The sequence below is a fragment of the Artemia franciscana genome, chromosome 13, assembly GCF_032884065.1.
Source record: "Artemia franciscana chromosome 13, ASM3288406v1, whole genome shotgun sequence".
Taxonomy (NCBI): Eukaryota; Metazoa; Arthropoda; class Branchiopoda; order Anostraca; family Artemiidae; genus Artemia; species Artemia franciscana.
The window spans coordinates 29,547,012-29,568,576 of NC_088875.1; the positions used below are offsets into that span (position 1 = coordinate 29,547,012).

General features: G+C 37.2%; 1 protein-coding gene across 1 annotated transcript in view; it reads right to left on the bottom strand.

Annotated features, from left to right (window-relative positions):
- Nucleotides 1–525: 525 nt before the first annotated feature.
- LOC136034776 (ras-related protein Rab-5A-like) overlaps nucleotides 526–21,565 on the bottom strand; it is a 29,617-nt gene continuing 8,577 nt past the window's right edge. Inside the window, exons 2-5 of the mRNA XM_065716188.1 lie at nucleotides 14,524–14,681; nucleotides 10,598–10,749; nucleotides 2,372–2,588; nucleotides 526–1,096 (exon numbers count right to left, since the gene is read on the bottom strand). Of these exons, the coding sequence (XP_065572260.1) occupies nucleotides 993–1,096; nucleotides 2,372–2,588; nucleotides 10,598–10,749; nucleotides 14,524–14,680 (630 nt within the window). The 5' untranslated portion in view covers nucleotide 14,681 and the 3' untranslated portion in view covers nucleotides 526–992. The remainder of the gene's footprint in view (nucleotides 1,097–2,371; nucleotides 2,589–10,597; nucleotides 10,750–14,523; nucleotides 14,682–21,565) is intronic.

The window sequence follows — 21,565 nt, forward strand, 5'->3', positions numbered from 1 at the left end:
CAGTATAGAGAATTACAGCTGAAGATTGAGATGAGAAAGGTGGCGGCAGAATTCATCCTTAAGATGCTGACTGCAAAGCAAAAACAAAGTCGCATCGAATCATGCACTGGTTTCAAGGGATAGTTCCAAAATGACCATGTTTTTTTTTCAAGATAATCAAAGGTGATGAATCATGATGCTATGGATACGATCCTGAAACAAAGCAACAGTCAAGTCAATGGAAGACTCAAAATTCACTTCGTTCTGGAAAAGCTCTTCGGGTCAAGTCAAACGTTAACACAATGCTAATTTGTTTTTTTATGTGAAAGGAGTCGTCCCTTCAGAATTTGGTCCACTGGCTCAGACACTTAACTAAGCATTTGATCAGAAAGTTTTGAAAAGATTACACAACAGTTTGCGGCAAAAAAGGATTGATTTGTGGCAATCACGCATCTCCCGGATACAGTTTTCATTATATGAAACTTATAGAATGGCTTTTGCTTAACTGTCTTAGCATAGCTCACTGGCTTAATGAAAAAAAAACCGTTAAATTTAATTTTTATTGTGAAGAATAAATGGACACGTCTGTTGATTACAAAGGTAGATTACACGACCGCGCAATTTAAAAGAATCACAAAATAACCCAAGGACCAATTCATGAAATAATGTGAATTTAACAGGGAGAGCTTTTCAGAAAAGCAACAATACATCCTAGAAGAAAATAGAGAAAAAAAACTAACAACTCACTATCATACTCTTTAAAAAGAAATAACTATAAACGTAAAACGCTTCTATGTGTCACTACGAAAAAAAGTATTGGTAGATTTTTCGTTCAACCTAGCACACAACAATAACCATGAATGGAAGCAGGGAACCACTGCACGCGCCAAGTCGTAACTGAATTACCAATTCACTATTTTATTTATTTATATATTTTTTTTGTCTTTTTAACACAGGAATGATGACTTCACTCAGTTTTTGACCTGTCTTGGTTCATATTTTTAAGTAGTAACTCATTTACAACAGCTGCCACCTGTCTTTTGACCTTCTGCTTCCTGCAAACGACGACCTTGACTAGCTTCACCACCAGGAGCCTCGTTTTTAGGAAGTTTCTTGGCTGAAACAATAAATGCATTCTTAGGTCCATAGAGTAATTACACAAGACGGAAAACTGAAACACAACTTACTACAACCTTCCATTAGAAACATAGCTAAGAGGAGTATTTTTAGATTGAGTTACTACTAAGAAGTCTACAAAATCTCGTTCTCCGTCCTAGGTGGATTTTTAACGGTCCAAATATCTTGATGTGCATTCTCTAAAGTTTCCTCGATACTTTCCTAGGGACGCTTGAACAAAAAGAAATACATCGAATTCTTTATAATGATTTCGAAGTGCGGGTAATCTTGTATATATGAAGAATTCTGTTTCTGAGAGGAAGCGAGGGGCTTAATTTTGAGGAAACGAAATGAGCGAATGGCGGAAAAGAAATGATAGAAGAAATTTGAAGACTGGGGTAAGGGGGGACAAGGACCACGATATTTTTGTTAAAAAATTTGGAAGAACAAGAATAGATGTCTTAGAAGTGAGTAGGTTACTAGAAGCCATAGGAATGTCAGTGGTCAAGTATTTTCCTGAAACACGGACACTTCGAAAAGCTGAGAAGCATAAGCTGGATTTTTCAGTCATTTTTCAAGAAGTTTTATGTGTGACTTTGAACAAATAGATTTCAAACAAAAAGCTGTGTGGAAAGTGTACTTCGATCGCACTGTCTACGGTTATAAGAATCTACGTATCTACGACAAGCGAATAGAAAGGAAAGCAAGGTGAATAATAATATTAAATGGGCTAAATTTCTGAAATGTAGTTTGACGAAGTAATACAGCGTTTAGTGTCATTTCAACCGAGTTATACCACAAGAAAGGTCTTATCGAAAACTAGGCTGAAAAAAAAAGGAATAAAAGAAGTTTTTTAATCCATGCTTTTTTTTGTGCGTGTTCTTTCAAACTTCACACAAATATTTCCCGTTGGATCGCAACGAGAATAGTAGGAAAACATAATCAGGACAAAATTATATTATTTTCCAGAATCATTGGGGAAAACTAATAAGATATTTAATTTCAAAAACTGTCTGTCACTAGCCCAAATGGCCGAAATCACATTTTTGAGTTAATATATATATATATATATATATATATATATATATATATATATATATATATATATATATATAAATTGATACATCACCGATACTGGTTTAGAACAAAACTTCTTAAAATTGGCTACTGAATTTAAAATTACATTACAATAATCACGAAATAAAAACCTAGCAAAAAAGTGAGCCCTGTCTATTTTAAATATAAGGGCAAAGATAGTAATAGGTTGATTCTTTACCGATTTCCATAAAAATGTCATTCACGTTCATGGCAGTTTTAGCAGATGTCTCCATAAACAGAAGTCCTTGTTCGTCCGCAAACACTTTGGCCTCATCAAATTCTACAGCCCTCCTTTGGGCCAAGTCCGACTTGTTCCCAGCTAATGCGATCACTATGTTTGGCGAAGCTTGACGCTGGAGTTCGCGAATCCAGTTCTGAGCACGGGTAAATGTTTCCTTCAATAAATAAATAATCACAACTGTAAAATCTGCTCATATTTTAGTTATATTTAAATTTATGCAAACAACAATCAGCAGAGTCTGTAGAACAACAGGCATTGAAACACTATAGCTTATACTCTTTTTGAGAACTGGAGAAAAGACTGAATACACAATCAACTTGCCATAATAATAAATAAAATTTATATTATCAACCTTGTTTTGTTTTCACTAGCTGATCCTCTTAATGATTTACTCACTTGTTTTTATAGATTATTTTATAAAAAGAAAGCTAAAAGTCAAACGCATACATTTAATTTGAATCTGTACCATGCTGGCACGTAAGTAGAGTAAGGTCTCCAGGCCCGCCCCCTCCTGCCGAAACCTCAAAAAAATTATCTTATTTTTCTGACACTCCTCACAAAGTAAGGGATATTAGTTGGTTCATAATTTGTTAACTGTTTGCGATGATTTTTCGGCCTATAGTTACCCGATCCGGCCATCAGCATAGTATTAACGCTAGAACTCGACCGATATTATCGGGCCGGTATGAGGGTCAGTGTCATTATTGGATATCTGGAAAGAAATATCGGTTATCGGCCGATTTTAATGGCACTTTGTATCTGCCAAGAAATATCAGTGACATATAGCGATCGCAAATTCTGTTGGTCTGTCTGTCCCAGTTTTGCTACTTTAGGCACTTCCAGGTAAGCTAGGACGATGAAATCTGGCAGACGTATCAGGAACCAGATCAGATTAATTTAGAAATTGTTGTTTCCCCGATTCGACCATCTGGGAGGGAGTGGGGGATGATTAAATCGGAAAAATTAGAAAAAAATGAAGTATTTTTAACTTACAAACGGGTGATTAGATCTTAATGAAATTTGATGTTTAGAAGGATATCGTGTCTCAGAGCTCTTATTTTAAATTCCGATCGGATCTGGTGGCATTGGGGGGGGGGGGGGGTAACCTAAAATCTTGGAAAACGCTTAGAGTGGAGGAATCGGGATGAAACTTGGTGGGAAAAATAAGCAGACGTCCTAGATATGTGATTAACATAATATTAACGGATCCGCTCTATTTGGGGGGGGGGGGTAATTCTGAAAAAATAGAAAAAATTACGTATTTTTAACTTATGAAGGAGTGATACGGATCTTCATGAAATTTCATATATAGAAGGACTCCATAACTCAGATCTCTTATTTTAAATCCCAACTGGATCCAGCGCCATTGGGGGGGGGGAAATCTTAGAAAATACTTAAAGCGGAAAGATCAGGGTGAAACTGGGTGGGAAGAATAAAAACAAGTCCAAAATACGTGACTGACATAACCGGATCAGATCCGCTCTCTTTGGTGGAGTTGGGGGGGGGGAATAATTCGTAAAAATTAGAAAAAATGATATATCTGTAAATTACGAACGGGTGATCAGATCTTAATGGGATTTGATGTTTAGAAGGATATTGTGCTTTAGAGCTCTTATTTTAAATTTCGATCAGATCCTGTGACGTTGGGGAGGGGGAAGTTGGAAGGGGAAACCGGAATTCTTGGAAAACGTGAAAATTGGGGTATTTTTATCTTACGAATAGGTGATCAGATCTTAATGAAACTTGATATATAGAAGGATTTTATGTCTCAGCTGCTCCATTTTCGACTCGAATTGGATCCGGGGACATGGGGGGATGGAGGGGGAAACAGAAATCTTGGAAAACGCTTAGAGTGGAGAGATCGGGATGAAACTTGATGGGAAGAATCAGCACAAGTTCTAGATACGTGATTGACATAATTGGAACGGATCTGTTCTCTTTGGAGGAGCTGCGAGGTGTTAATACAGAAAAATTAGAAAAACTGAGGTACTTTTAACTTAAGAACGGGTGACCGGATCTTAATGAAATTTGATATTTAGAAGGAACTCATGTCTCAGAGCTCTTATTTCAAATCCCGACCAGATCTGTTGACATTGGAGTTGGAGGGAGAAATGGGAAATCTTGGAAAACGCTTAGAGCGGAGGAATCGGGATGAAGCTTGGTGGGTAGAATAAGCAAATTTCGTAGATACTTCATTGGTGCAACCGTACTAGATTCGCTCTCTTTGGGGGTGTTGCGGGGTTCAGTGCTTTGGCGAGTTTGGTGCTTCTAAACGTGCTAGGACGATGGAAATTGGTAGGCGTGTCAGGGAGTTGCACAAATTGACTTGATTAAGTCGTTTTCCCTGACTCGACAATCTGGGGGGCTCAAGGGAGAGGAAAAATTAGAAAAAATGAGGTATTTATAACTTACGAGTGGGTGATCGGATCTTAATGAATTTTGATATTTAGAAGGACATCGTGACTCAGAGCTCTTATTTTAAATCCCGACCGGCATTAAGCCTCTGATTTACCTTTTAAATCAGTTTATTGATTCTTAGAATTTTGTTAGAGCTCATGCCATATGAGCTCTCGGCTCTTCTGGCCTCGTTACGAGTGCCATATGAGCTCTTGTTTTTTTATGCGTAAATTGTCCAGAAGATGGCACCAGGTTTCCTCAGGTAATTTTACTTGTTCAGTCACTGGGGGTGGGGCCACCAGCTAAGTCTGACCCTGGCGGAGAGAGCAGCAGATATGAGTGGAAGTATATTCATTCTCAATACACACTTGGTGCAGCAATGTTCTAATGTATTGTGACTTCAAGAACGATCATCTTCTACCAAAAGAATACAATAAACCATCCGTTTTCCGTTTAATGAATGTTCACTTGCACGGATAAAAGATCCAAGATTCAATCAGTTAAAACCATGATAAACAGTCATGGGCGCAGCCAAGGGGGAGAGGGGGTTTGTAAGGTGGGGCGAGGTACCAAGGTGTCGCCACCACGTGCAAACACATTGGGAAATTTACCTATATACCTGGGCAATTTACCGTATGTGTCCATATTTGTCGGCATATTGGACGATTTTCTCGACACATTCTTAAAATCCCTCCTCCAAATTTAAATCTCCAGCTGCATCCCTGTATCGACTGTGCCTAGCATCGATTCGTTAGTAATTCATTTGAATGTAAAATGAAGTTTTCACATTAATATGCGGATGATTAAAATTCAAAGTCCCGCAATTGAAATTTGGATAATTAATTTCAATAAATATCTTACACTTCTTACAATCAGATTTTTACGTATTTGTGTGTATGTAACGAAACCGGCTTCTTTGATTAAATTTTTTGCTTATTTATCACTTCAGCAAATATCCGCCATTTCTTTAATGTGCTCAGAAGCTGCTGATCAGAAAAGGTAAAGAAAAATCAAACAGTTCTTGTAAATGGCCTAATTTTTCGAATCTAAAGGGAATTATTGAGGCTGTCCTTTGGTTTGTAATAGATCAGGGACAATCATGTGAGTATGTATATGGGCCGAGAATGGGGGGGGGGGGGGTTAAGCTTCAGGTAATTTTTTTTTAGGAGAATTTATCGACAAATTCTATCGGTGCGATACCAATGTATCGGTATCCTAACCAAAAATCCATATCGGTCAGGCCCTAATAAACACATTTCCGGTCTAGCTTCTCGCCCTTTATCAAGTAATCTTGAAATATCTTTAAATATTAGTTTGAAATATCATCTTGTCGGGGTCTTTCGGTAGCCTCTATGGAATAGAGCGGTCATTCTTGCAATCGAACCCACTCAGTTAACAGCCTAAAACCAAGTGTTACTAAAGACAGAAAAAATGTGAAAAAAACAACAACAGTGTCCTCCATCTTTGGGGTAAAAGACAACGAATTAGTGAGGTCCGGCTAGAAAAAGTGAAAACAATGATCATCTGAAAATTCCAGTTGTGACTGAACCTTCAACTGCAGCTCAAGAACCAATACTAAATACTGAGGTAGTAGCAGACAAATGTGACGAAATAAACATTGACATTGAGCTTGACATCAAAACAGGAGTTCCGGTTCCCAATGGAACTAAGCATTATTTACTGAAAAGGCATTTTAAACCCAACAAGGACTATCCTTTCCCAGTTCATGTCACAGGCTCAAAAACAAGGAAGTTCCAAGTTAGCTGGATGGGTGAGAACGCTTGGCTAATATTTTCTGCATCGAAAAAAAAGGTGTCTATTGTGCTTTGTTCGCTTGTGTTCAAGCCAGAAGGGAGTCTCACTGTAAATTAAGGCAGCGTATCATGGAGCCCCAAGTAATTGGGAAAAACACCCTGGAAGACTTTTCCAAGTATCACTCCAACCACCACAAAAAAGACGCTGTTATTTGGGGATACTTTCTAGCAATAGTGAGGAGACAAAATTCCTTTATAGTAGAAGTCTTGATTACTCATAAAAAAGAAGAAATAGAGCTAAACAGAAAACAATTTCGTCTTATCACAGAAATAATACAGTTGTGTGGAGAGCAAGGACTTGCACTGCATGGGAACGAAGTTTCAGGAAATTGACTTTTATAGAGCCTTTAAAAAGATGAAAGTTTTGGGACTAGTTACACTATCAGATGAAAGACGATTTAATACCGAAAAAGTGTTCAAGAAAAGTGCGGCAATGCCCAGTACTTTAGCCCCAGAATTAAGAACGAACTGGTTGATAATTGTGGACAGCTCATTACTGTAAAGATTATTTATCAAGTGAAATTGGCTAGTGTTTCACTATTCTGGCGGACAAAATAACCAACACATCAAGGCAGGAACGGGTGGCTCTAGGGCTTATATTCAATATAAGCAGTAAATTATGTTCATTTGGACAGCAAAACTTTTCAGATCAGGGAAGTTTGTCGAATTTGCTGTCGTTGAAGACCTGCGAGCTGAGAGCCTTGGTCAATTTATCCTGGTCCGAATTGGTCTTGGAATGAAACTATGCAGGGGACAAGGGTGTGATAGGGTTGCAAACATGGGCGGTCATTTACCAGGAGCCCATGCTTTAATCCGGAGCAAATATTCACTCGCCAAGTATGTTCACTGTATCGCCCACCCCTTGTACTTGGTTTTGACAGACTCGAGCCAAATCTCTGATATCAAACATAGTGTAATGTTATTCCTGAAGCAATAAGTTTCTTTCACTTCATTTCCAAGTGAAGCGCTGTCTGAATAACAAGGATTTTACGAAACTGGATGAGTAGGAATGACTGCGATGCGATACAGATAACAAAACAGTTAGTTGTTCCAGCCTTTAAGGCCCTAGAAGACAAAGGGACTAATGGGGACTCGGTGGTTTCGCCAAAAGCCAGAACCTCAATAACATCCTGAGTTTGGACTTTGTATTGATCCTTATTGTGATCGTCTCTTTTTCTGGGGTACACAGAAATTTGTCCAAGCTGCTGCAGTCACAAAATATCAATATGGCTATGTGTATTCAGTGTGCCAGAAGCGTGACATAAATATTTCAAGATGTAGAAAATAAGGCGGAGGAGAAATTCAATCAGTAGTTTTCGAAAGTCACCTGCATATGCTAAAAACTTGAAACCACCATTACCATACCACTAAAGAGAAATATCGTCAACATCCCACGAGATGTTCAGGCAGAAAATCACAGAGTTTTACTATCGAGTTTCCCTTTTTATCCCATTCGTGGACCAGCTCAAATAGTCACTCGAATCCCGCCATCCTTTGCCTTAAAGGAGCCTATTGAAGATCTAAAAAAAAATGATCAATTAACATGCCTAAGATTTAACGAGCTTGGAGTCCGCTCGGAGGTTTGACCTTGTACTATGGCGGGCTAAGAGGCTGAAAGTAGCTCCCAGTCTTTTTCCGAAAACGGCAGCGGAGAGCCTAGCCCAACGTTCATATTTCCTAACTCCACATTTCATGTGTCAATCCTACTTCTGCAGCATGTATTCAGAGATCGTCTTCTTCAGTGAAAAGGCTAAAAACCTGTCTCCGCGGCCGAATGGGTGAAGGCCAACTAAATGGCTTGGCACTCTGGAATGTGTATTGAGATGTTTGTGCATCAGCAGATGAGATTCTGGAACATTTTGCTTAACTCCGCTCGTAGGTTGCAACTTGCAATAGATGAGTCTCTATTTCTTGATATGTGTGCTTTTAGTTTTTGTAGACGTTGCGTGATATAATGAGCCTTTGGCTATTTTGAGGGATTTGGCCCCCTTCCCTCGAAAAAAATTCCTGCGTACTGGTACCATGAATAGAATTAAAAGTAACTTTAAAAGCTTTCTGCGTGTCACACTTTTATATCTGTTAACAATATCAATTTTCAATTCGAACAATTTATCTTTCGTCCCAAAAATAAGGATGAATCATAAATCCATAACATTCTCCAGATCTATGTAATGTTCTTGTTACCAATGTTTAAATTCAAAGGTCGGTTTTAATTTTTGATATATCTCTTTATCGAAAATCTAGCTTTTTAAAACTCGAGTTTTAATTCCGAGTGCAACAAAATAACTTTGGATTTCAGCTGCTAATCTGCATTGACTTCGGTTTTCAAACACCTAGTGGTGTTTGCGGAAGTTACCAGTGAGAAAATCGTTTATTCCAACGTTTGATAGACTGCTTATTCCAAACATAAAAGGAAGTAAACTCCTTCTTTTAGAAGTCTCTTAACTTCCAGTTATATTATTTCAAAATAAGAAGCAACGTGGCCAAAAAATAGCAAAATTTTGTGTTATTCTTTGTTTTATCCAAGAAAAGAGAGAACAAAAAGCTTCAGCATAAACACTTCGAGCTCTATTTACGATTTAGTGATTTCTTCACAACTCTCAAGAGGAACTAAAATAAATCGTCGATCCTAAAGAAATTAAAAAAAACGTATTTCTAAGATATCAAACGCCAAGTCTTCTCAATTTATAATTCTAATTTCATCTCATCGTTGCTAAAATCGAACCAACAGTCCTAGAGATTAGAAAAACGGTGAGAAACGGAATATCAGGATACAATTTTCAATTGACTTGTTCTAAAATATATAACTAAACTAAGAGTTCATCCGTATTATACAATGACAAATTGATTGACTATCCCATAATTTGGATTCTCATGCATTTTAGCCCTATTAGGGCAAAAATTGATGTTTCAAGTCACAAAATGGCATAAAGCTACACTTTGGTGTGGCGTAATCCATTTTGTTACTAAAAAACGGGCAATACATGCTTCATCACGGTTCAAATGAGATTCTCCCAGTGTCCTGTGACAACTGTTTCAATCAATGGTCACCATTGAAAAAAAGGACACACGTCAGCATTTCCCATAAAAAATGTGATTTTCCTTCTTGTTCAAGCTTGGAGAGTGTAAACCTTCAGTCAAGGGCTTTCAATAATTTCGGTTCCAACGGGATACTTTATTTCAATTCGTCATCATTACAGGGATATCTAAAATTCTTAAAGATTTCTTCTCGTACGTTCAAATTACTGTTTACTTAAATTAAAAGGAAGATAGCTATTTAAAAGATTGAGTTATATGGGAAACAACTGTCAATTTACAGTTTTTGAAAAAAAGGCGTTTTTTGAATTTCAGTTACTATGGGCCATGATACCCTTTGGTATGACAGTGGATTGATACTCTGTTTGGCAATACAGGATCCAGAATTCGATTCCAGTCGCCGCATAGTTGGACGACAAGCTTGCTACTTGTCTCTGCAAAAAAAGCCAACCGAAACGTGGATTTGATGTCCTATGCAACGGCAATGACTCTAGAGGATCCTCTATATATTTATGGGCCGTGGTTCTCTCTTTACTCCTAAGTTCCAATGTTGCAACCATCATCAGGCAATAGTACAAATTATAAACTGACAATTATTCTAATTAATCCCAAATATGCTAAGAGCAGCGTTCAGATGGTAGTCATTTTTGCTATTACTATATCTACATACAACAATCATTATTATTATACATAATATTTTATGTTTCCCAAACGTGAGCTATATGTTTAACCCTACATAGATATTCAGAGGTCAGGTACTTGGAGAGGGAGTGGAATTAGACAATTTTTCAAATGGAATTATGTATGAATTGAGAAGATTGTAATATGCCAGTACGAGTGCGAAGTTACGCAGAGGAAAAAAGGGTAATAACAAGGGAAATAGAGGCAACACGGAGCCAAAACGAAGACAATTTACCTGATTAGTTATATCATACACTACGATAGCTGCCTGGGCTCCACGGTAATACATGGGAGCGAGACTGTGATACCTTTCCTGTCCGGCGGTGTCCCAAATTTCAAACTTGACCGTTGTGTCATCCAAACACACTGTCTGTGTTAAAAAGGCAGCTAAAACAAAATAAATTACTTTAAACTCTATCTCTCTGTTCGCCTTTCAATTATTTTAAGAACTGAAACCTTAGTTTTATTATTCCTATAACGAAGTTCTAGTTTCGTTTGGTTTTTATTGAAAAAAGTTGAAGTTGAATGTCATATCTTCATGTCAACGCATGTGCGTTGTTAATTCATAAATGACAATGTCATTACGTAAAACAAATAACGTTGATAACCCCTTTAAGGCTAGTGACAGGGATGAAGCACAATTGAAAATTAGTTTAGTACTTCGTATGCACACACAAAAGAGAAGATAAGTAGAAAGAGCAAGAAAAAACTAATAAAAACAAAAACTTTAAAGTCATATCAAATTTATAAGCACGGACATAGCCAGGATTTTGCCAAGGGGGGAGAGCCCTTTTTGTTTAGAATCACGTCACCAGCGATAACGGTCCCTCCCTCCCTCTCCAAGAATCTTCATGGATCGGCATTGGCGGTACTGTGGAATTAAGCAGGGCTCAAATACACTTCCTTATTTCGCTGACAGAGGAATTAATGCAACCCGTTGGACGTTTTAATATGACCCTAAGATTACGGAGACAATTTTCAATGGAAATAATGTCCAGTTACAATAATTTTCAAAAAGAGTAAAATCCCACACTCCTTCCTCCTTAAAGCTGCTCGCTTCACCATCCTAAAAGAACGGAGAGATAAAATTTGACTATGTTTTGCTAAGACCGCCATTTCTAATCACTGCAGTGAGGACATTTTCCCCGAATTTCACAGCCCCACTAAACCCCAACCCCCCCACTTAGCCTACTCAGAAGTCTCAACTTACTCTCTGATCCATGCTGTTACCATGAGGTTCGGGAAAGTTTCACCTCCTTTATTTTGGAGCATCTTAATAATTCCTGATACACGCCCGTGTATGTTTCAATTTTTGTGCACTATTACTTAATCTAGTCGTTTTACAATCCTTTTTTTTATTGTCAATATTTCTGATTATTCCCTTATCTTTAAAGATTTTGGCTTGCATTATGTTTTTGGTTCCAATTGTTGTAATTTTTACAATATTTGACCTGGAATACGAATTCGGCTATTTTTTTAGCTTGTGATAATTGTTTGTCATAATGTATTACCTTATAAGTATTATTTTATTTCTTTCAGCCCGGTTGTTGTTTTTTTGTTTTGTTTTTCTTAATTATACGAATTTCATTATTAGTTTTTGAACACGATATTTTTGAATCGTATATTTAACTAAATTGTGCTAATTTATTGTAGGACATTTCTATGTTTGATATATTTCCTATCTAATTGATTTTTAACACTTGTCTTGCTGCCCTGGTTGTTTCTGTTTTGCTTTCTTTTATCTTGACATATCAAGCGAATTCAGCTTATTAGAGTTAGAGCTTGTCTTATCTTATAACAAATCTTACCTCTTATCTAAGTCTGAGGCTAATATGCAATTTTGAATTAAAAAATTAAAGCAAATTAAATATATATTTCACAAATGACGTACATGTTATACCTAATCGAAAATCACAGTCAAAGAAGGAACTTTAATTCGTATGATTGGAGGGTCCAAGGTGTCTCCCGGCTAATTTCTGTTTGTTTTAAGACTTAAGTTGGTCCTTTACTTTTCATGGAAGTACTTTGTTTCTTTTTATCTATTTTCTTTGCAGAGACTGAAACAATGATGGCCTAATTAGCAAAGAATAAGTTACGTTTGTATCTTAAGGAAACTACTTCTTCAAGAACTGCTTCTTGAATATTTTTTTTTAAACGCATGTCTCAGTCAACAAAATACAGTTAACGTAAGTTAAGCTAATTAATACACCCGTTCGTGGTGACACCGCTAAATCTTTATCTACTTTATCATTAAGAAATTTTTTCCTATGAATATTGCCTAGCTTGGGTCTAAAACCCATCCAAGATACATTTTAAACGATCCCAGTGATTCATTTTTACTACAAAAGTTGAGCAGAGTATACCTGGTAAAATTGGGTGTTTTGCAGCATTTCAGACTCAGTAATTCATGTTCATTAGCGTTTGAATCTCCCTTAAAAAAGAAAGAAAAAAAACTGGTGATATACACGTTCTACCAGTAAGTGTATATAGTTCTCTGATGTTTGACAAGATTTCTTATCAAGCAATTCCATATTCAAAGACTTTAACACTTTTTTTCTCTCTCTCTCTGTTCTTTTAATGCAAAGACGTGCGTAGATACAATCCTTCAAGTAAACATACACGGGGGAAAACTAAAAAGGTCAGAAATTTAAAAGAAAATTATTAGCGGAAGCTGTTCCTCTACATAGCTTTTGAAATAGACTTTACGTAAGGATTTTTATTAATCATTTGTTGATTAATGTCGACTAACATGACCTTACTTGATATTGACTAAGTTTCATTGCTAAATCACAGCTAACGAAAATCAGAAGATATCTTCTATTGCTGGTCCAATTTTATAGATAATTTGACTCGATTTGTTCTTTATGAAAGGGAGAGAGTCAAGAAAAAGAAATACCTCTACAACTCATAACAAATCATATTGCAGACCTACACTCTATATTTGTTCACTTAAACCATCAGCAATTTTGATCTTCATTTAATTTCTATATTGAAGTCTCGATTTCTCATCTAGAATAATTCAGATTGATTAAAACCAGAGATAAATAGTTTCAACCAACTATCTATAAATTGTACGCTATATTGTTCACCAGGGCATAAATTGTCCTCCATTCTGTGATTGAAATATTTTCTCATGATAAAATATTATCGAAAAGAGACGTCACTAGCTAAAATATTTGGAGGGGGAACAAAATTTACCAACTGTCTAGGCATTTTTACCAGCCGTTTTATCAAAAGGCAGCTCCAGATTCAGGAATATATCCCCACGCTTTGCCCCATATTTTTTTTCATCTTTTTTGGTCGAATGTATTGCAAGCTAAAGACAATGTAAGATATCCGAGCCAACGTTTGTACCCCCCCCCCCAACTAAAAGGTCGTAGTTGTTAATTAAGCCATTTCACGATGATCATCTTCAAAGCTACATTCAATCGGTGGAAACAATATCCTATTTATAGAATCTACATGAAATGCAAACTAGATTAACTTCAATCTTCTTATCACAAAAATGTTTGTTAACCTGAGCAATCCGTTTTTTTTTAATATCAATCTTTAAACAACGGTCAGGTAAAACTAACCGAGAAAGTAACGAAAGGAATAAGTGGTTAGGTTACCCATTGATAAGTTCAAGTCGTAAACTAAATTGTTTAGAAAACAGACCTTCCACTACTTCATTCAGCCTATCATAATACGCTCACCTGAATTACTTCAATATCATTCCCTTTATATTAACAACCTTGATCCCTCTTACATAAAAAATAAGAGAATTTGGCATTCTAAAAAAAAAATTTTTCTCGAGGGTTGCTCAAAGGTGCTAAAGTTAGTTACTGATTCCATATTCTCTTCTTTTTTCTCTCTGTAGCCCTTCCTAAGGTGACCTTTCAATTCTTAGTCCTATCTAGAAACTTTTTTGTCTGCTTAACATGATGTGTTGAATTTATTAGCCCTAGGAATTTTACATAAATCAATGCATCGCCTTCAATGGTACTCTCTTGATATTCGTGTCTGAGTGTGAGGCTTTATTTTTTCCCTTAATTTTTTTTTCTTCAGCCCTTCCTAAGGTGACCTTTCAATCTATAGCCCTTTCTAGGAAACAATTTATCTGTTTAACTTAATGTGTTGAATTTCTTAGTCATAGGAATTATAATTAAATCAATACATTACCTCCAATGGTACTTTCTTGATACTCGTGAAACTGTCCTTTAACGAATCGCAAAACTAAGCTAGACTTTCCAACAGCAGATTCGCCTAATAAAACAAGTTTAAACTGGCATATCTTATTTGGGGGTGGAACTCCAGTTCGTGATGGTGTACTAGCCATCCTGAAAAAAATAAAAATATTTATCTATCTTTTAAGACACAAGAGAAAAAAAACAAAAAACAATTAGATGGAGGAGAAAAAAATATTAAAGAGACGTATTGGTCTTGTGCGTTAGGTAGAGAGGAAGGCCTAGCCTGAGGTTTGCCAATGGGTTAGATAGGACACTACCGTAGGATCAGCTGAAGTTAATTGGTTACATTGTAAAATGTTATTGTTGTAATAATAATAAAAAATTCAAGTTCACACAGGACAAAATGTAAATAGTCGAAAACGTAAGCTATAGACAAAGCCCGCACTTTCTTGCAAATAAATACTATCCCTACATGATAATTTAATCATATAGTTTACCAAAGAAACTTGAAGTTTGAAGTCCAAATAGAACTTTGAAGTCCAGCTGATGTGACTGAGCGTTTACAAATTAGCGTGTATCCTTTCATTACTTATTGCTAATCCAAAAACACACCAAGCCTTGTAACTGTGACTTGCCAGGAATTTACGACTAAGTTAGCAACTCCGATTGTACTACAGCCAAAACACACTCAGAAGAACATCCATCGATTAGATGAGGTCGTATACTACGAGATAGATAGGGGTTAGAAATACTAGCCGACAATACAGTTACTTCTTCTTCCAACGCCAGGTACCAGGGTAGTGGCGACAACTTTTTTGTGGTGCCCCTGAGAGTAGTAGACATTACCTACTGCAATGACTGCCAAAATCATACCAGGAGGGATATCCCCACAATATACGAAACGCCAACCGTGACTATGGATGATGAGAGGGTAGTAGTGACAACCTTCTCGTGGAGCCCTCGATAGTAGTAGGCCTGTTAAAACCCTACCACAAGTGCCTTCTACTCCTAATTTCAGCAGATGCCAGCCATTGGCCGTTCTACACACTGCCTGGCAATGAGGCACAATATTTTGTGGAATATGCTGTCCAGGTTGGATGGGCTGAAACCAGTAGTCTAATGACTGCAAAAATCATGCCAGGGGTCATTCCGTCTAGACATAATAAAGCGCCAACCGTGACACAAGAAAAGATCCCTTAAGGAGGAAAATAGTACAGAGGAAAGTTTTCTTGTTAGTGCTGGTTCTGGGGATCAAGCACCAATAGTGACTGATGGCTGGAAAGATGTGGGTCTTCCATCTCTTTTGAGGGAGGAATGTTGTCGGCCCAAGCTAGTCTTGACGTGGCAGACGGGGCTCCCAGGTTAATGGAAAACAATGGCCGAGACCATGACATCACCAAAGAACACTACCAAAAAGGCTTCAAGAAGACGAAAACAACAGAAAGGCGGTTTTTTTTCTTAAAAATTCACGCCAAAGGGGGCACTAATAGATCAGTGGCTATTGAGGTTATGTTACTTTTTTTTCTTTTTTAGTGAAGGCAACAGACGTTTGTGGCCTGAACCTTAGCTCAGTTTTTTAAGTCCACCAATAATAATAATACCAAAGGTACAAAACAATTCCTACTTGTCCCATCTCATCCCATTTGCTGAAAATTCATTAAACTGAAAAATTGTTGAAGAAGTTTGAAGTCAAAACTTGTACCTGTCTTTGTAATATTACCAACTGACGTATATTTTATTCAACATCCTAATTTATTTTCAATGTTGAGTACCAGAAGACTGCGACGTAAGAAGTTGATTTTCAAGCTTTTTGGGTTCAAAGCTTAATCTGAGTTCAAAGGTTCATTTTGATTAGGTTAATCTGAATCAGTCATTTCCCTGGATTTTATAGAAGGGAATGGTCACAAGGACAATGTTATATGTTTCTTCTTAAGGATATCTTCAAAAAAGTTTGCCAAAGAACAAACTAGAAGTGATATTCTAAAATAGGATTATAAACGGCAAGTTTAGCAGACAAAGATTTGGTTGACTAAAGAAATCTTAAAAACAACGTAAAATCCGGATTATGTATATGTTACTGTGAATGTCCAAAATCTGGTTAATATCGACATTCACCGGTGAATGTCCAAAATTCCTTTTTCTCTTTGGATTTAATTAGCTTTGCGAATCAGCTTTTCAGTCTTATGCAGGCTTTGATGTTAAAAGTTAGATTAGATAAGGTTATAAATCTCAAAAAGGAGTTAAAAACCAAAACCAAACCAACCTAAGCCAAACTAACCCAACATAACCTGTCATCATCAAACCAAGCATAAAACTGAAAAAGTTGACTAAATCCAAGGAGAAAGTGCATTTCGGACATTCACCAGAGAATATCGGACATTCACCAATTTCGGACATTCACGGTAACATGTACATATATCTTCTTGTAGCATTATTCGACTGAATAAAAATAGTAGCCAAAAAGTCCGTGGTAATGAACTGAAAGAAATAAAACCGACCAGAGCTAATTATAAACAAAAATATGTCTAAAAATGGAATTTTGATCATAATAGATGCATAAAATCAATTTAATCTCTGCTTATTTAGACACAGAAATCAACAATCTTTGGGTAGCACTATACGGCCCAATGTTCTAAAGAGCACCAAGCGCACTGCCTATGGTGCAGCTACGTGTTCTGAGCTTCACCCTCCGTTTCTGATGGAGAGTATCATAACCACCGGGTCCACAACAAACTGAAGAAGTTTGGAGAAATTTATCAAGGGCAATATCTATCTATATATCTATATATATATAAATAAGTTGTCTGTGTGTTTGTGTCTGTAGAGTGACGTCATGTTTGTGTGTCGACTGACGTCATGTTTTCGACTGACAAAATTACAGACCGGGACATCGGGACACAAATGACGACCGGGACACCGGCACATAGGGAATATAAATGACGACCGGGACAATCAAAGAGAAAGCGACCGGGACACAAGGAATGTTCGATTAGCAATCACCATCAACAAAGCACAGGGACACAAATGACGACCGGGACACAGGGAGTATAAATGACGACCAGAACATAAGTAAAAAAAAAACTAAAAAACTAAAAAAAAAGGTAAAAACTACAAAAAAAACTAAAAAGAAAAAAAACTAAAAACTAATAAAAAAAAACTAAAAAAGCTAAAAAACTAAAAAAACTAAAAAAGAAAAAGAAATAAAAAAGGAAAAAAAAAATGAAAAATAAAGGAGAAAAACAAAACTAAAAAAAATAAAAATAAAAAAAACTAAAAAGAAAAAAGAAAAAAAAAACTAAAAAAAAGTAAAAACCAAAAAAAAAAAACTAAAAAGAAAAAAAGGGGAAAAATACAAAAATTTATTTCATCATATACCATTTCAAAAACGAATGTATATACAGACCGGGACACCGGGATACAAATGACGACCGGGACACAGGGAATATAAATGACGACCAGGACACAGTGACACAACTACAACGGGGACGCCGGGGGGCACAGGGGGATATATAAATGACGACGGGGACACAGGGAATGTTCTATTAACAATCACCATCAACAAAGCTCAAGGGCAATCATTAGAATCATGAGGTATAACTAAAAAAAGGTAAAAAACTAAAAACTAAAAAAAAGACCAATTCAAAAACGAATGTATATACAGACCGGGACACCGGGACACAAATGACGACCGGGCACCGGGACAAAAGGAATATAAATGACGCCCAGGACACTCAAAGAGAAATCACAGACTGGGACACCGGGACACAAATGACGACCGGGACACAGGGAATATAAATGACGACCGGGACACAGGGACACAACTACAACGGGGACACCGGGGGGCACAGGGGGATATATAAATGACGACGGCGACACAGGGCATCGTCGATTAGCAATCACCATCAACAAAGCTCAAGGGCAATCATTAGAATCATGAGGTATAGATCTGAATACGGATTGTTTTCCCATGGACCATTATATGTTGCATGTTCAAGAGTCGGTAAACCTCACAATCTATTTATATGCACAGACAATGGGACAGCAAAGAATGTTGTATATTTGCAAGTTTTACGTAGTTAAAAACATATGTATATATATCTATCTATATTCACAGGTGGGACATAGGGACACAACTACAATGGCGCGTAACTAATATGGCACGTTACGACTTACGCGCGCGGGGGGGCTTGGGGGTCGCGAAGCGCCCCCACCAACTAGGTGTTGGGGTGGCGCGAAGCGCCATGCCGTCATGAAGTTGTTTGTCGACTCACGTCATGTTTGTCGACAGATGAAATTACAGACCGGGACACCGGGACACAAATGACGACCAGGACACAGGGAATATAAATGACGACCGGGACACAGGGACACAACTACAACGGGGACACCGGGGGGCACAGGGGGGATATATAAATGACGACGGGGACACAGGGAATGTTCGATTAGCAATCACCATCAACAAAGCTCAAGGGCAATCATTAGAATAATGAGGTATAGATCTGAATACGGATTGTTTTTCCCATGAACAATTATATGTTGCATGTTCAAGAGTCGGTAAACCTGACAATCTATTTATATGCACAGACAATGGGACAGCGAAGAATGTTGTATATTCGCAAGTTTTACGTCGTTAAAAACATATATATATATATATATATATATATATATATATATATATATATATATATATATATATATATATATATATATATATATATATATATATATATATATATATATATATATATATATATATATATATATATATATATATATATATATATATATATATATATTTATATATATATATTCACAGGTGGGACACAGGGACACAACTACAATGGCGCGTAACGACTTACGCGCGGGGGGGGGGGCGAAACACCACCCCAACAACAAAAACTTTGTGTGTCAAAGACGATATCACCTAATTTGCAGAATCGATGATGTTATCAGCTATGTTTTCTGTTTTTCGACCTAGAGGAGAAGTTTGAACTTAAGATATACCTCTCCTAGAAGAGAGGTATGATACAGAATCAGGTACCGAGAAAAAAAAATGATAAGCACAGATAATCCTTCCTAACTGCACAATATGCAACTTTCCTAAGTTGTATAATATGAAAACTTTCCAACTTCCCTAAAAAGTAACGCGCAGGGCCATTCTGATATCTTCTTCCTCATAGTGTGACACAGAAGCTTATCAAGATTGAACAAATCAACATCATGACTTATACACAAAACTATTATCCTGTCTTCATATCCTCCAGACAGCAATACTCGCAAGGTGTCAGTAGTAATAAAGCTGCTCACATGGATACACCCATTTGCTTTCCATGTTTCACAAATTACTTTCATGAAACTTGCTTTACTATTCAGAACAATCGTTGTCCTGTTTCCAATGTTTGAGCTCGTCGAGAAGGAATAGTGTCAAACCACGTAATTGGTAACAGCCACTGTAATCATTCCAAGATATACTGCAATCATTTGGATAATTACAGTCAAACAGATGCGTCATACGTATTACAGATGATATGATCCTTTCCAAATTTTGGCTTTTCATGTCATTCACACAAGCCTGTGGTATCTCTAAGAAAGTCTAGCAAACCGGAGTCAACACCGATTCAAAGCACCAATGTAGTATTTCTGAGCCCAAAAACTTCAAGGACTTATGAAACGAGATCAAAGCTCAGAATAATCTTCAGCTATTTCAGCTTACTGTTAGTGCGAAATCTATCCCCCATAGGATTCTATTAACTGTCATAAGCTCTGAAAAAAACTGCGTTTTTTTTCAAAGCAGCATTCATTAAAGTTACTTTAACTTTTGAAACTAAAGGTGCATATTAGTTCCCCTGTAGTATAAGGTACAGAGGTCCTACCAAAAGAACTGGAATAAACAGTAAAAAGTGAGTTGTTTATATTCTGCTTCTACTGGACAGTATCTGGGCAACATCACAACCCTATTGATATAAAAATAGGTTGTGTTTGTCAGAGGGAAATAATCTACATCTCTACTCAATTGGAAACTCAGGAAGCTAGAGAGCTGTTTGCTAAGTTATCACTTGTTGTAGTAATTATGTATGGTCTTAAACCTCAAAAATCTGACACACTGTAATCCTGCAGGATGAAATCACTCAAATCACTTGAATTCTTGCCTGCGCACTGATCCTACTCTAGTCGGGTAGATGTACAAATACACAAAACCAAATGTCAGCTATTATACTTTACAACTAGTTTGTCCTTCTTTGGTTTAAAATATTTGATTATCCACAAAATGATGACACTAACACTTGCGAGATGAGATGGTGTTGCAAGGTAGCACTCTCGTAAAATTTCTACTTGGTGTAGAAGTGTACAGTAGGGCCCAGAGTTCGAAGCCGGCTATAGCAGCACACTCCAGGGCTGACGCAGGGACCTTAGTAGTCAAGAAGCATTACTAATCCGATACAAAGTGTACAGTAGCGCAAAGAGGGTGTCCAAGCGTAGATGGATCTGGGTCATCTCAGGGAGGTGGGGCGGAGGGGGGAGTGGGACTTGGCAAAAGAGGGGGAGAACTTCGGATGGGGCTCATTCTATTGCAAATTCAAAGTTCTAGTGCCATATTTAAGAGTCAAAAGTGATTGGAAGGCGAACTACCTCCCGCGCCGTTTTTCCCCAAACGTATTCGATCAAAGTTTTGAGATAACTATTTTGTTCAAAAAAGTCCAAAGGTCAAATAAACATGCCTCCGTGGTTGACAACCCCCCTTCCAGTCCCCAGGGCAAGGGCTGTAAGTTAGGCAAGTTGCTCATTGTTAATGTATAAGGTTTTTATAGGAAGAGTAATTGTATAAACTTTGGAGAGGGCTCATTCAATCAGAAATTGAAGAGTTCTAGTCCTTTTTTTATAAGTCGAAAGTGATTGGAGATCAACCAGCCCTCTACCTAAGATCGTTTTTGATAACTGGTCCTTTTTTAACCCACAGGACATATAATGAACATTTTGAGGTACTTATTTTGTACTTTTTTTGTGGCTGCTCAATTGTATGTGTGGGGTTTTCC